We start from the raw sequence: 16,030 nt of genomic DNA, 5'->3' as shown, positions 1-16,030 counted from the left end.
TTTTGACAAATAATCAGTAATAATGGATGATTAATAAATCACAAATGCAAAATTTAGATAATGATTGATCATTGATGATTCAAAAAAAAAAAGTTAAAAATAATGATGAAGATTGAATAGAATTCGAAATCGGCAACATGTGTTTCAACAGACAATATTTTGTAACTCCTTAACATTACGTTTAGATGGCGTTGATGTTGCCAATGTCAAATTTTTTATTCTATAGAATAAATCATTCATTAAAATTGAAATTTTTTTCCTAATGTTCTCATTTTTCAAGTTATTAATTATTTAATTCATTTTTTTTTTCATTTATTTTTGTTTCAAATATCGAATTTTTTAATCAGAATTTATCGAATGTTTTAACATTCTCTCAGATGGCAGCACATAACCTGCGTTTGGTTTAAAGATTTATATCTGTTCTTTTTGTACATATATGCTTGTGTATGTTGAATATCCTTTGCTATACCTGTCTGTACGTCCGTCTGTATATGCCTGAGTACATGTATGAATGAGTCCGAATAATTTTCGAAATCGTTGTAATTACATTGCGAATTTTACATTAATAATATCTATACGAGTGAAACGGAATCGAACTCTACACAAAGCTACAAGTGTGTGTGTGTGTGTGTGTGTTGGATTTGCAGCATAATTCCAGGCATGCGTTTAGCTATTGATTATTATCAGTATAAAAAATGGATGCCGCCATTTTTCATTTTCATCATTTTCGGTTGCTGTAATTGGAGCGCACACAAAAGTTGATCATTTTACCTTTTTTTTTTTGCTTTACGTTGTATACAAGTTTTTTTTTTCATCATAATTTCTTGGTCATTTCATTTATCGGATAAGGATGGAACGACGACATTATGGAAATGGACCAACACTTCGTATCGTAGTGCCACACAATTATGATCAATTGTCACCAAATGAACAAATGGAAATACATTTGCGTATCATTCGGGAAGCAATGAATTTTTTTAATCAACATTTTCCCGTTATTTTCACTATTATCTATCTACTTTTTCTCATTCTGATTATCAGTACCATGTTTGGATCATTTTATTTGTTTCGATATATCATTTTTCAATATTGATCAAATCAAAATGAGCAAACTGAACAAAAAAAAAATGAAAAGAAATTGTTAACCCTAAATTTATTTTCATTTATAATTTGTTGTTTCAAATAAAAATCTAAAAGAACTTCGAAATTTGAAATCGAATTTTGTTTTTTTGTTTTTCGTTTCGTCCATTTTTTTTTCGGGCGGTCTTTTTTTCCATCTTATCATATCACAATACATATATATATAGTTGAATGAGCAAAACAATAAAAGAAAAGTTTCAATATAGACATACTCATTTTGTCTATAAGATATATTCATTAACCAAACAATTTCTTTGTATGTTTTATTCAAGATTTTCGAAATTGACACACGTTTATACTAGGAAAAAAAGAATGTAAAAAAAAAGAAAGAAATTAAGATAATCAAAATGGAATTTTATTTAACAAAATTTGTTTAACAATTAATCTTCATAAAAATAGCCAGTTGACGTTACATTGGATTATCATTATTGGTATAGCAATTTATATATAATTAATAATCCATTGTACTGAATTAACACTATTGATAATTCGTTTAACTTCGAAACTACCATTTTGTTGTCTAATTAAATGTACAAGTCCAGGAATAGAAACTTCACAACAATCATTTCGTCGATTATCCGGCGGACCAAGATAGACTGTAGCTGAATATCTAGTAGGTTCTCTTGGTGATCGATGAATAGTAAAAGTAACTTGTTGATCGTTAGTTAAACCTCCATCATCCTCCTCAAGTTCAATTGGTTCGGTAGAATACAAAACAAGTGGAACATCCATTATTGGGATTCCATGATCATTAACTGCTTCAAAACAATTGTATGAAGTTGAATTTTCTATATCAGTAAATTCCAAAATGTGACATACACGCGTTTTATAAGTAGGAATATTAGGATCATCACTGTTTGGTTCCATTTTTTTTTCTACAATAATGTTTACGATATAATTGATTCGAGAGATCTGAAATTATAAAAAAAATCAAAATTAATGAATCTTAGCTGAGAGAAAAAAAAATTAATTACCAAATAAAACGAGAATGAAACTAATCAATAAAATGAACAAAAAAGCAAATGGACGATTGCATACAAAAGTTGCTCATTTTACTTGTGTTTTTTATGTACTGGCTCATCATGTTTTTATATGTGTGTGTGTGTGTTGTCATTCGGGTAAATTAATCTAACTATTTTCTATTGTACTAATTCGAAATCGAAAAGACATTCTTTGGAAGCATAGAAATGTGTTGGAAAAATATTTTAGAACGTCTTAATATTCTCTAAGATGGCAGCACATATCCCAACGCAAAGTTATTGAATAGATTTACAGTGTTTATTTGATTTTGAATGAAAAAAAAACAAAAACTGTAGAAAACATAATGGAAAATATCCTGTAGAAAAAAAAATGTTGATTTCTTTCATAAATGCTTGTGTGCTACAACTATTTTTTTTTTTTTTTTTGTATACACACAAAGTAACAATAGCAGTAGTAGCATTGATAATTGAATGAAATGACAAAAAAAAAAAAAATACGGTGGCAACTAGAAAAATTGAATTGAGGAAAAAGACAGAGAGAGAGAGAGAGAGAGAGAGAAGTCAACATTGCTACGTGTGTGTGTGTGTGTGTGTGTGTGTGTGTGTGTTATCAAGTTTACACACACACACACACACAAGCCTAAAAAGAAGTATAGAGAAATTATTAATAACATGTTTACACAGTTTACAGTAGTGGTCATGTTTTGTTCTGGTAATAGAAAAATGAAATATAATTTTTTTTTTTAGCAGCTATAGTAGTAGCAGTAGTAGTATGAATTTTTTTTTTCACACTGATGTACCGCCAATTTTTTTGTAGCGGTAAACGCGATGAATATAAATATATGTGATAATAGCAGCAAAAAAAAAAAAAGGAAAAAAGATTTTGTTTTTTTTTTCATGTTTGATAATAATTTCTGGTGAATTCATGCTCATCATCATCATCATCATCATCATCACAAATGTGTATATGTATGTTGTGCGTGTGTATGGATTATATGAATTCGTTGTGAGCCATTTCAGATGATGATACATGCGAGTGCAAAGCAAAGTTTTTTTAGTTCCATTTTCTATCTACTAGTCAATCAGTTTTTTTTCCTCTAAATTTTCTGAAACTTTTGACATTGGTGAATTTTTTTTATCTTCTTTTTGATTATAAAATTTCAATATTCTATCTCAAATTCATTGATTGATTATATGATGCTGATGATGATGGTGATGATGATTTCATCATCATCATCATCGTCGTCTTCGTCGTCTTCATATTAAAATCCAAAAAAAAAAATTCTAATTATGTAAAATTTATTTATTCTCCAACATTTGTGATTGTGTGTTGATTATAGTGGAATATCCGTATTTGAAAAAAAAATATTCAATTCGTTCGGTTTCAACAACGGCAACAAATTCAATGATTTTTCAATTTTCGAAAATTTAATTGATTTTTCCATTTCGTTTCATGTGTGGCGGTCTATCACGAAAAATAAAATTGAATATCGCAATATTAATCGCTTCTGTTTTTCGGTAAGTGTGCCATTCGATTTTTAGTGCAAAAAAAAAACGAAATTTGAGAAAAAAAATGCCACATGCCATGAGTAAGAGAACGAAAGAATACCGGTCAATTATTCAAATTGACAATTCAAATATTCATCCAAGTGTTTTTTTTTATAATCGATATTTTGCGGTTTTATTTTATTGATTCAATCAAATGAAATGAATCAAATCAATCATCATTCTAATATAATTGATGATGATGATCATTATAAAAAAAATGAATGTGAATCACAATGTGAATGAAAAGACTATTTATATTTTTTGTTTGTTTGTTTTTTTTCTGTTTCTAATTGTCCGAAATTGAATAAGGCTAGGCTAGCACCAATCAAGGTTATTTACATATATTATTAGCTTTTTTTTTGCTTTCAATTCAATTTACTTGATGATCATGATCATCAATTGAATTTAATTGATTGAATGAATGAATGAAAAATGTCCATTTGTCGGTTATTTTTTATTCAATAACAGCAACAACGACATCTGAATGAATCTATATGAATGAAATATTCATTTCCGTTCATTTTTTTTGTGAGATTAAAATCAATTAATGATTGATTCATATGATGATGATGATTATTATGACAGAACAGAACTAGTATTGAAAAAAAAACAATGCTGAACAAAAAAAAAATTGGCCAAACAACTACGACAATGATGATGATGGTGATATAATAATAATTTATGTTTTGATTTCAAAATTATTATTTTTTCCTGTTTCCTTGGCTGTTGTTGTTGTCGTTGTTGTTGTTTTACCATCATCATCATCATCATCATCATAATGGTCATTAGATTAATTCATATTCAAATTAGATAGATATATTGTTGTTGTTGTTGTTGTCATTGTTTTACGTTATTATTATCATCATTATCGTTGTTTTTTTTTGGATGAATGAATGAATAAATGAAAATTTTCCATGTTGAAATAAATGGCCATGTATATATAAATAAATAAAAACAAAAATCGAGAAAAGTAGAGAGAGAGAGAAACGCCATTATCTTGATCCATAAGAAAGATAAAAAAAACGAATTTTTTTTATGCAAATTTTGTGCGTTGTTTTCTGCAACAAATCAAAAATCAAATTCGTTCATTGTGTGTTGAGAAGAATTAATGAAAAATAACAACAGCAAACATCATTATAGACAAAGAACCAGATGATTCATGTCAAATTCTAAATAATGTTGATGATGATGTGACAGTCAACATCATTTAATTGAATATTTATTGATCTGGTTTTTTTTTGCAAATTCACACAGACACACATACTCACATGCATCATGAATATCTTATTAGGGTGTTGTGTGAATTTGTGTTGAAAAAAAACGACAACGATAACAACAACAACAACAAAAAAAAAACCAATTATTTTAATGAAATAAACACAAATGAGCAGGATTCTTTTTTTTCATCATTTCGTGAACTTGCATTCAAAACGTGTTGAATGAATGATGATAATAATTTGTCACACACACATACACAAACAAATTGTGCTAGATAAGGCTAAAAAAGAAAATTTTCTAAAAAACTTTGTGATTCTTTATTGTTGTTGTTGTTGTTGTATACATCACAGGAATGAAAACATCTGCCATCATCATTTCGATTTTTTTTTTGTTTCCATAAATTTATTATTTCCATTTTTCCATTTATTACAATAAATAACAAATGATGATGATGACAAGACCAAATTGAATTTGAAAAGCTAGAAATTTTTTTTTGTTTTGTTTACCAATATAGCAACGACAACAACAACAACAACAACAACGATGGTGGTGAAAAAAAAACCGTATCACCACATTTCATTGTTGTTATTCATGGATGCCTGTCACATATACAATTTTTTTTTGTTTATGTTTTTAAAATATACGTGGCGATGGTTATCGTGCCCAGTGATGGTGTTGATGGTTGCCACCATAATATACAATAAAATAAAATGACCGGAGACATTTATGTTTTTTTTTCTATCTGAAAAATGTAGTTGTTGGTTGTTTGTAGTTTTCTTGATTTTTTTTTTTTTTTGATTTTACATTTTTTTTCTGGGTTAATCTTGTAATGATGATGATTATGGCAATCAAAAAAAAAAAAAAAAAAAAAAAGAAAAATCAAAATCAGAAGAAAAAAAATTGCACAAAGATTATTATCAACCATAAAATTAAAAAAAAAAATAAGAAAAGTCATGTCATAGATACCTAACAATGAGAAATTGAAAATATTTAATCAATGAATTTCATCATCATTAGAAAAAAATTTTCTATTTTTTTTCCCACTTTGATAATTGTTATTGGCAACACCGACACACACACACACACACAAGAGACATTGGAATCAACGTGTTTTCAATGTTCATGTGTTCACTGTGTATGTGATGTCAATAAATCTTGTGTGTGTGTGTGTTTGTTCCATAGAAAAGAAACAAAAATTTAAATTGTGAGTTGTTTTTTTTGTCTTTTTTCCCCCCATACTAAATTGATTGATTGATTCTGAGATGAATCAATCAATCAATCAATCAAAAAAAAAGATAGATGGCCATTTGTGTTTTATAAGATCAAAAATATTGATTATTTCTATCTGCTGCTGCCCACACATAATGACACAAACTTTTTCTTTTTGACTTTTTGTGTACCAAAGTTTAATTGATTGATTAATTGATTGTTATAGGTGAAAAATATCAAATGAGGAGATCAATAGAGAGAGAGAGAGAGATATTCAGTCAACCATTATTATATTATATATTTTTATAATGGGAAAATGACATTGAAAAAAATCTTGGCACTGTGTGTTTTACGTCAACAAATGTGTGTGTATTTTATTATCGTTACATTTTTTTTTGTTTGTCACTGTGTGTGTGTGCCACTTGATTTTTTTTTTAATTTTGGATTTGAACATTTTTTTTCCTTTTTTTTCAAGGTTTCACTTTCATCATCGTCATCACAATCACCATTCAAAAGATTAAATATCGAAAGGTCGAAAGTTGGATTTTCCTGATTACAAAAAAAAATTCGCTTGTTGAAATTGAAATCTACAATATTTGTAAAAAATTTTTAAATCCCAAAAAAGATTATGCCATGCGAAAAAAGAAACTTTTGCTTATGGGCACATTGCTTTTTATGGGCTGGTGTACTATACAGCTCTATCTATTTGTCCATAAGCCACAATCACAACGATTGAAATCGGTAAATTAATTCAATTAATTAATTGGAATTTTTTTTTTTGTTCATTCAAATTTTAATCGATTTTTTTCCTGTTTACAATTTTCCATCTAGGCATTTCCTTGGTTTATACGTAGTGGTTATGTGAACAACACTGGTGATAACGACGATAATTCCATTAATAATATTGATCATTCATCATCATCTTCATCATTATCATTCTTGTCATCATCATCATCATCATCATCATCATCAACATTTAGTCAAAATAATAAATCCGGTGGTGGCGGTGCAAATAGTGAAAAAATAATAATTACCGATAATAATCATAATCATAGTGCCAATAATAATGTCATTTTTTCGGTTGATGGTCGTAAAAAAGTAAAAAATTTTACTACTCCTGCAAACACTACTACTACTATCACGGATCATCATTCTCATAATAATGAACAAACGGAAATAGCAGACAAATTTACAATTAAATCAAAAACAAAAATTATCGATTTTGATGATATTTCCAGAAAAATCGAAACACTTGAACATGATCTCAATCAACAAACTAAATCAACAGAAGTGATGTTACGTTTGCTCAAAACTATTGGCAAATTAGCCGAAATGATGAATAAAACTATTTATGAGGTGATTAATGATAAAACACTGCTAAATTCATTGATGATTGATCAATCATCGAATAAGGTAAGAAATGATTTTTTTTTCTTCTTAAATTTTTTTTTCATAAATTTTTCTCTTTTGTTTAGAAACCCATTATCTGTGTATTATTATTTGCGTGCAATAGAATTACAATCAAACGTAATTTGGAACAATTATTCAAATATCGTAATGATTCGGAAATATTTCCCATCGTTGTTAGCCAAGATTGTAATCATGAACCTACAAGAGAAATAATTGAATCATATGGTGATAGGCTGACATTCATACAGCAACCAGATCAATCTGATATCATATTGAAAGGAAAGAATCAGAAAAAATTCAAAGGTTATTACAAAATTAGCCGCCATTATGGTTGGGCATTAAATTATACATTCAATACGTTGAATTATGATACCGTATTGATTGTTGAAGATGATCTCGATATTGCGCCGGATTTTTTTGAATATTTTCTTGCATTATATCCCATACTACGTTCTGATCCTAGCCTTTATTGTATCTCAGCTTGGAATGATAATGGTAAATCATCGTTGATTGAAGAAGATTCAAGTATGTGTTTATTTTATAATTGAAAATATCAATTTTCTCTAACCATCTCATTTCATATAGCCAAACTGTTTCGTTCGGATTTTTTTCCCGGTCTTGGTTGGATGTTGACAAAAAATCTTTGGCTTGAATTTCAACATAAATGGCCTAAAGCGTAAGTTTTGAAAAATAAATGGGAAATTAATTTTTTAATTTTAATTTGTTTGAATTTTATTATCACTAGTTTCTGGGATGATTGGATTCGTGAACCAGAACAGAGAAGAAATCGAGCCTGTATACGACCGGAAATATCACGAACACGTACATTTGGTAAAAAAGGTGTTTCCAAGTAAGTAGAATCTATTCAACTTACATTAAAATTGAAAATAATCATTCTCTATCTCTCTCTTTTGTCATTTCTAGTGGTTTATTTTTCGAAAAACATTTAAAATTCATTCAATTGAATGAAGAATTTGTGCCTTTTACTAAAATGAATCTATCTTATCTTTTAAAGGTATGTGAGAAATGTATAAACATTTGAAATAATAATTGATGATTTCATTCAATTTTTTTTTCTACCACAGGAAAATTATGATGTTGAATTCTTAAAACAAGTCTATAATAGTCGATTAATTTCATTGTATGATATAAAAAGTTTGCCTATTCTTTATGATAATGATTTAATACAAAAACAACGACCATCAATCAATGGCCATGACAATAGCAATGTCAATGGCAACAATGGAACAGCGACAACAAGATCACCAATTGCATCAAAATATTCGGTTCGTATACAATACGAAACAAGGGATCAATTTAAAAAAGCTGCCAAAATGTTCGGCTTAATGGATGATTTTAAGGTATATATATAGAAAAAAAGAATTTTATTTCTTTCACGAAAAAAGTAAATCAAAATTTTGATTTTATTTAGTCGGGCGTACCGCGTACCGGTTATCAGGGAACTGTCGGTTTCATCTATCGTGGTTATCGTGTCTATTTAGCACCTAGTCCAATTTGGAATGGCTACAATATTACATGGAAATGAAAGTTTTTTTTCCTATCTTTTTTTTTCTCTCCTTCCTCATATATATCTAGTTTTATAATTTATCTTTCATTGTTTTTTTTTTCGTTTCGTTTGAAAATTCATATCTGATCTGATCATTATGTATGGTTACTAATTTACACCATACATAATTGAATTCGATTATCGATAATCGAATTTATTCAAAGAGGCACACACAAACAACAGACCGAGAGTGAGACAACTACACACATCTGATTTTTTTTCTCCTTCTTTTATCGATAATCATTCTACATTCATTTTTGTCAAATTTTGTAAACACACACACACACCCGAACACTAAAATATCAGTTTTCGACAATTTTCGATTCTAAATAGATGTCACACATTCCAATCTTTCTTTCTTTTTTGATGAATACCAAAGTCACACATACACACACACACACACAAATATCAGCAATATCGACAGACACACTTATTTATTTTCACATGTTTTTGTTTTTTTTCGTTTGTTTCTCTGTGTTTATCATTTCATTTTTCTTTTTCTTTGTCACAAACAAACAAACACAAACACACACAGACCCACCTGAAAACATTTTCTATTTCGATCATCTCGCTTTCTTCTTTTGTATTCACATTCGACAGACACTTTCAACACACACACACGAAATTAAGTTTCATGTGATTTAAAATCAATTTTTTTTGGAAAAAAAGTTGAAATTTTTATCATAATTTAAATTCAAATTAAAAAAGGTGATGATTGATTGATTGATTATGGTAACCATTTTTCAAATTGATCACCAGTTATAATTCTTTTTTCATTCATATAAATTTGGCTATTCTCATGGTGGCGTTCAAGAAAATATCGATAATTAACCATCATTCCACAAGAATTCGAAAGGCCACGTGTTGATATATCGGCCAACCAATTTAATCGCCACATAACGGCACCATTTTTCATATGAAAATTTGCCACTGGATTCAATGCATAACCACGACGTTTTTCGTGATACAAATAGTGAGCACAGATACGCATTAATGGTTCACGAAATGAATCGACCAATGTCTGATCCGTTATCCAATTACCAGAACGTAATAATTGTATCAGACGATTCCAGAATGTTTGTTCATCTTTCACGGCCAATATGCCGCAAAGTCGTTCATAATCAGAATAACGCATCCACAATTTACGAAAACCTTTTGAATCATCTTGTCGTTGTATTGCTTGAATAGCTGTGAGTAAATATTCAGTAAAATTTGGTATAGGCGACAGTGAACTGAATCGTGTCATTAATGGAAATTCAGCTTTTAGACCACCCGCCACTTGTTTAATTAGCTGATTACCAAGATCAATACCATTTAGACCTTTTTGTGTTGATGATATTGAATAAAAAACAGCAGCATCAACCAGATTTGGATCTTCAATCTGTTGATGTACTTTTGGTGAACGTGAAAATGATTGTAATTTAAATGTTTTTCCATTAATGATTGTTGTCACTGTTGACGATGAGGTGGGACCATCTATTGGTGAACTTAATGCATCATGATGTTTATGATGATCTTCAGATAATAATGATCCATTCAATGTTATTGATGATGATGTGGCGGTGGTAATATCATTATCATTACCTTGTTGAAGATTTGTTCGACAAATGATTTCCTAAAAACGTAAAAAAAGTTGAAAATTTTAATCAACAACAAACAGTAAACAAATGAAACCTGTATTGATGATGAAATGGATGGCACCAGTGCTACATGCAAAATAACCAATGGTTCACCTTGCAAACATGAATGTGAAAACATATAACAACGACGATATAGGCCAAGACGATGTTTTAGATCCAACCAATTACGTATTGGATGAACGGCTTCATATTCGGTTATCTAACAAAATTAAAAAAATTTTTCAATTTCGATTCAATTCATTTTTTTCGAACTTACTTTTTGTAAAATAGATGTAGGTGAATCCCATGTTACACGTTCAAGCCGAAGAAAACCGGCATTAAACCACAATGAAAGTAGATCGGATAATTGTGATGATAATAATCGGAGATAAACTTTACTTGATGGTCCCAATTCTGAAACTAGTTGTGGATGTGATAGCACTGTGATTAGATCGCTACGTAAATCGACTAAAAATTTCACTCCAATCGGCAGTCGTGATATTTGTCGAAATAGATCCAAATATTGTGGCCGTATCTGTTTTTGCAGGCGATCAACCAGTAATGCTGCATCATATGGTTCTTGACGTTGCTGGGTTTGCAGAAAACTTGAACTAGCTTGCGAAGCAACATCAATAGTTGTGGACAATTCATCGGATAGAAAACAAAGATAACGAAAACGTTCCAATGGATTTGAATCATAATAAATATTACATAATTCTAATGCAAGTTCTGATTGTTTCTATAACATGGAGATAACATGATAAAATCAATTGATTGGTAATCGATTGTGTGTGAGTGTGTGTTACCTGTGTAATATCTCGTACAGTTGATAATTGTACAATCAACGTGGAAATGTATTGTAATTTTTCCAGATTACTATTTAAACCATTTATCGTAATGGAATTTGTATCATAAACATTTGGTCGTGCAAATTTTAAATCCGATGTTGTTGTTGGTGTCGATGATTGTGATGATAATGTTCTTCGTAGAGTAGATAATAATGATGAATAATGAAATTTTTTTTGATAATGATTCAGATGAAATAATCGTGATAAATGATGATATTTGAATAATGAATTTGTTGAGTAATGGTGACCACGAACAATTATGAATGATCTACATGCTAAATGATGATGATATAACATTGTTGTTGTTTGGCTGGAAAGAATCTTTGGTTTTTCAAGTTATGTAAAAGGAAAAAATTTCATTCATAAAGATTGATGATGAATTTTCTCTCTTTTTATTTATAAAAAAAATGGCTAAACGTTGAAAATTCAAAATGTTGGTCTATGTGTTGTGTTGGTTTTATGCATGAAAATTTTTTCTTTTTTCTTCTTGTACTAATTGATAATCAGCAAACGTTTTCATTTTAATTCACACACACACATACGATACATACGCATAATTGAAACAATCATTATCATGATGATCAATATTGAAACAACCACAACAACAAACGGCTTGATCAAGGCTATTCATCATCATCATCATCATCATCATCATCGTCGTCGTCGTCGTCGTCACCGTCTTCGTCCACATTTGTTGTCGTCATTGAGGATGATCATCCTGATCATTTCAATAATCAAATTATATCAATATTATGGATACAAAGATCAAATTTTACGATGAAATAGATCAAATAATTTTCGAATTCGATCAAATGATGATCCGTTACTATAGGTACTTCTGTTTACGGGTACCAGAAATCTGTATTTTTATTTTTTGAATGAAAATTAGAATTTTTGCAAAAGGAAAAAAAATGTACCTTTTTTTGTTCTCACATGAAGTACATGGCAATAACTTGCATCGATAAATTGATTAGCGTTGAATTTTGTTGATAATTGTTGAGCAAGCTGACCACATAAATGATGTCCCTTTTTTTATTTATTTTAGATTAGATTAGATGAAATTGAAGTTCAATGCCACAAGTATTTCAGCTGTTTCAATTTTCATTCGATCGCTGACCACTAGATGGTAGGATATTTTGTTTTCATTTCATCACTTATAACACATGATTTTTTTCTTGTTGATTTTGTGGATGTGAATCTTTTTTTTTCCAATTTCCAATGTTTTAAAATCAGTGAAAGAAAATGTCATATGGCTATTTCTATCATCATGCATTACCATCGATTATTCGACAAATTCGTAAGATTAAAAAATTTCATGAACCAAAATTCTATGCTGTAGCTGTTGGCCGCCGTGTTGGTATCTATCGTTCATGGCCATCATGTAAAGTTCAAATTGATAATATATCGAATGCAAAATATCGACGTTTTGATACACATAATGAAGCGATAGCTTATTTAGAGAAAACACCGATAGAAACACCATTACCATTACAAGATCACGAATTGTTGACGAAAACAACAAAATTTGATCATCATCATCATCATGATGATGATAATATCGAAATGACATCATTAGATTCTGATTCATCATCAATCGTCTATATTGATGGTTCATGTTGGCGTAATGGCGCACCAGATGCTTGTGCCGGTATCGGTATTTATTGGCCTGGTTCACCTGAACAGAATCAAAGTCTTACAATCGATGGACGACAGACTAGTATTCGTGCTGAAATTTGGGCAGCAATATATGCATTACGGCAAGCCAAACAACTGGGCCTTAATGAAATTATCATTTATTCTGATTCGCATTTTGTCATACAAACAGCAACTGTTTGGTTATATAAATGGAAACGTAATTGTTGGATGACATCATCCGGTTCGGAAGTGAAAAATCGGTATGATATGATGGCATTGGATGAATCGATTCGACAAATGAAAAAAGTAATTTGGCGTTCAGTACCCGGTCATTCTGGTGTGCCGGGTAATGAAGAAGCTGATCGTTTAGCTAATGCTGCCATTGCTGATCAAGAACAACAGCAGCAACAACAACAACAACAACAACGTATAACGATAGCTAATTCTGAATCAATAATTGTAAATGATCCAAATAAAAATGAAAATGAAACTAAAAATAATGTTAATTAAATTGAAATAAAAATCATGTTTCAAAAGCTAAAATTGTAAAAAAGATGAAATTGTCTCTTTTCGCTGTTAAATTGAAACAGAAAAACTTGCCATTCTACTCCATGATATTTGGCCTTGGATTTTTTTTCGTTCGTAATTCGTTTATGCACCGAATGATATGTGTGTGTGTGTGTGTGTGTGTGTGTGTGTGTGTGTGTGTGATTCGATGCTCAACAAAAATAGATAAATGACGAACACGAACGAATACAAACGATGCATCATTATCATCGATTTTTCTGGATCAATTCAGCATCATTTTCAATTACTTATTACACACACACGCACATAGACAATTCATTTTAACCAGAAAAAAATGACTATATAGAATTTTTTACGTCATAATTTCCGTCATCGATTCATTCGATTCGTCCACCACTATATAAACCAAAAGAAGAAAAGAAATCAAATTCAATTTCCATTGATTTTCATTCCAATACAACAACCACCACGACAACGACAACAACTCTTTAAAAGTCAAAAGTCAAAATGTTTGTCAATGAAATTCTCCATAATCATAATAATAAAGAATCCATTGATTATTATACAATATTGGGTTGTGATCCAGGATCAACGGTATGTGAATCGGTTTATAATTTTTCTAAAATGAAAAATCATTTTTCTTCATTTGTGTATAGACTGAACAAATAATAGCCGAATATCGTAATCGTGCACTGGAATTACATCCGGATAAAGCAACCAACAATGATGAACGTGATCGTAAAGAACGTGAACAAAAATTTTGCCAATTATTACAAGCAAAAGATACATTGATCGATGTGAATAAACGTAAACAATATGATCGTTGGCTTCGATCTGGTTTATCGATTTCATATGAAAAATTTTCATCATTAACAAATCAAACATCAATTCATTGGATGAATAATAACAATCAACGTAATCGAGCAAAAGCAATAACAAATTCAATGCTTAATGACGATCAATTATCATCATCAAATACATTGCCCGCCATCAACGATCCAATTGAATCATTTCGATTCAATCATTCATCATCATCATCATCATTTAATGATGATAAAATTCTGAAAATGTTTCGTAATTATCAAATCTGAATTAAAATAATTTTTTTTTCGGTGATAAAATCGTAAACAAAAAAAAACTGTTCGAATATAATGATTTAATTTATGTCAACAAATGTTTATTATAATTAATTGGAACAATAGTTCCGTTTATAGTATATTTATATGCTAATATTATAACCGAAATATAACTGTTTTGTTTTTGTTTGAATTGTGCATATTTTTCACTTGTTCTTATCCTTAACCAACTGTGTTGCAAATATTTCAACAGGTTATGGGTTCAGCCAACGCTAACGTTCGTATACCGCAGTTGGGCGAAATTCCGTTCTTTATTTGGCAAGAACGTGTAAAATGGGCACTTGGAAGCCTAGGTTTGAAGAACTACGTTGAAGATGTTGCGATCTATGAACGTTCATTGAGTCAGAAAAATTTGAAAGAAATAGATAAGGTCAAATCGATTATTGGAGATGCCTTGAGTCAACAAGATTTGATGCAGATTATTCCGTGCAGCAATCCAATTGATATTATGAAAGTTCTTGAAAACAAGTATCGTGGTCCAAAAGCGAAAAATATTTTCGAACTGTTCAAGGAATTGCAAACAACGAAGTTTAACAATTCAATTATCGATCTATTTTCTCAAATTCGACGTGTTTTTCTGGAATTAAGGAACAAAAATGTGTGTTTGCCAGAAAGTCTAATGAACGCGATCATTAGCAATCTGTTGCCTAAGGAGTATGAATCAGCTCAACAAGTTCTCGCTGTTTATAACACTGGAAAGGATGACAGTGATTTGATGTCTGATACCGCATTTGAGTCGCATTTGCTAGAATTGGAACGAAATCTAAATACTGATAGTAAACTGGTTGCTGAAACAGAAAACGTTGGTTTGTCAGCATCGTCATCCAAACAAACAAAGAAACAAACGAAGAAGAAGCGTTTTGGTGGCAAGTGTTATAATTGTGGTTTGATTGGACATATGTCGAAAGATTGTCGACGTCCGAAACAAAACGTTGATCCAAGTGGCGCCGCCGCTAATCCAATCACTTTGGTTAATTGGACTGGAATAATGCCATCAAATAATTCGAGCTTTTATAGCGATAGTGGTGCTTCTTATCATATAGTGAATGATCGTAGTTTGTTGACTGATGTGCGTAAAAGTAATGTTCGTATTGATTCAATACATGGCATTGAAGAGAATGTACAGTTTGGTACATTGCTATGTCAGTTCTTCAATGGTTCTGTTTGGTTAGATATCAAATTATTAGATGTA

The 16,030-nt window shown here is 30.1% G+C and overlaps 5 protein-coding genes across 6 annotated transcripts; 3 read left to right on the top strand and 2 right to left on the bottom strand.

Moving 5' to 3' along the window:
- Positions 1-1,548: 1,548 nt before the first annotated feature.
- On the bottom strand, positions 1,549-2,181 carry LOC142597524 (uncharacterized). Its single transcript, XM_075730960.1, has 2 exons — positions 2,115-2,181; positions 1,549-2,052 (listed from the first exon to the last, which is right to left on the bottom strand). The coding sequence occupies exon 2, from the start codon at positions 2,005-2,007 to the stop codon at positions 1,582-1,584; it is 426 nt and encodes a 141-aa protein (XP_075587075.1). The 5' UTR covers positions 2,008-2,052; positions 2,115-2,181; the 3' UTR covers positions 1,549-1,581.
- Positions 2,182-3,099: 918 nt separating this feature from the next.
- LOC124499449 (alpha-1,3-mannosyl-glycoprotein 2-beta-N-acetylglucosaminyltransferase) lies at positions 3,100-9,808 on the top strand. 2 transcript variants are annotated; one of them, XM_075731469.1, is made up of 10 exons: positions 3,100-3,244; positions 3,461-3,638; positions 6,571-6,836; positions 6,927-7,508; positions 7,571-8,030; positions 8,091-8,181; positions 8,251-8,355; positions 8,430-8,520; positions 8,591-8,866; positions 8,938-9,808. In XM_075731469.1, exons 3-10 carry the CDS (start codon positions 6,729-6,731, stop codon positions 9,049-9,051), a joined length of 1,827 nt encoding a protein of 608 aa, XP_075587584.1. In that variant the 5' UTR covers positions 3,100-3,244; positions 3,461-3,638; positions 6,571-6,728; the 3' UTR covers positions 9,052-9,808. The 2 variants fall into 2 exon arrangements, with proteins under 2 accessions (XP_075587584.1, XP_075587585.1); XM_075731470.1 differs by lacking the exons at positions 3,100-3,244; positions 3,461-3,638 and adding an exon at positions 5,965-6,090.
- LOC124499142 (malonyl-CoA decarboxylase, mitochondrial) lies at positions 9,796-12,630 on the bottom strand. Its single transcript, XM_047063013.2, has 5 exons — positions 12,457-12,630; positions 11,498-12,398; positions 10,969-11,430; positions 10,747-10,911; positions 9,796-10,687 (listed from the first exon to the last, which is right to left on the bottom strand). The coding sequence occupies exons 2-5, from the start codon at positions 11,834-11,836 to the stop codon at positions 9,800-9,802; spliced, it is 1,854 nt and encodes a 617-aa protein (XP_046918969.2). The 5' UTR covers positions 11,837-12,398; positions 12,457-12,630; the 3' UTR covers positions 9,796-9,799.
- A 52-nt stretch (positions 12,631-12,682) lies between these two features.
- LOC124499452 (ribonuclease H1) lies at positions 12,683-13,717 on the top strand. The gene has a single exon (XM_047063361.2). The coding sequence runs from the start codon at positions 12,782-12,784 to the stop codon at positions 13,682-13,684; it is 903 nt and encodes a 300-aa protein (XP_046919317.2). The 5' UTR covers positions 12,683-12,781; the 3' UTR covers positions 13,685-13,717.
- A 173-nt stretch (positions 13,718-13,890) lies between these two features.
- Positions 13,891-14,841, top strand: jdp (DnaJ domain-containing protein). Its single transcript, XM_047063014.2, has 2 exons — positions 13,891-14,296; positions 14,359-14,841. Exons 1-2 carry the CDS (start codon positions 14,210-14,212, stop codon positions 14,791-14,793), a joined length of 522 nt encoding a protein of 173 aa, XP_046918970.1. The 5' UTR covers positions 13,891-14,209; the 3' UTR covers positions 14,794-14,841.
- Positions 14,842-16,030: the final 1,189 nt, after the last annotated feature.

Source organism: Dermatophagoides farinae, chromosome 5 (genome assembly GCF_024713945.1).
Source record: "Dermatophagoides farinae isolate YC_2012a chromosome 5, ASM2471394v1, whole genome shotgun sequence".
NCBI classification, from domain to species: domain Eukaryota; kingdom Metazoa; phylum Arthropoda; class Arachnida; order Sarcoptiformes; family Pyroglyphidae; genus Dermatophagoides; species Dermatophagoides farinae.
The sequence above is the reverse complement of the archived record's forward strand: the minus strand, read 5'-3'. Positions and strand labels throughout refer to the sequence as shown.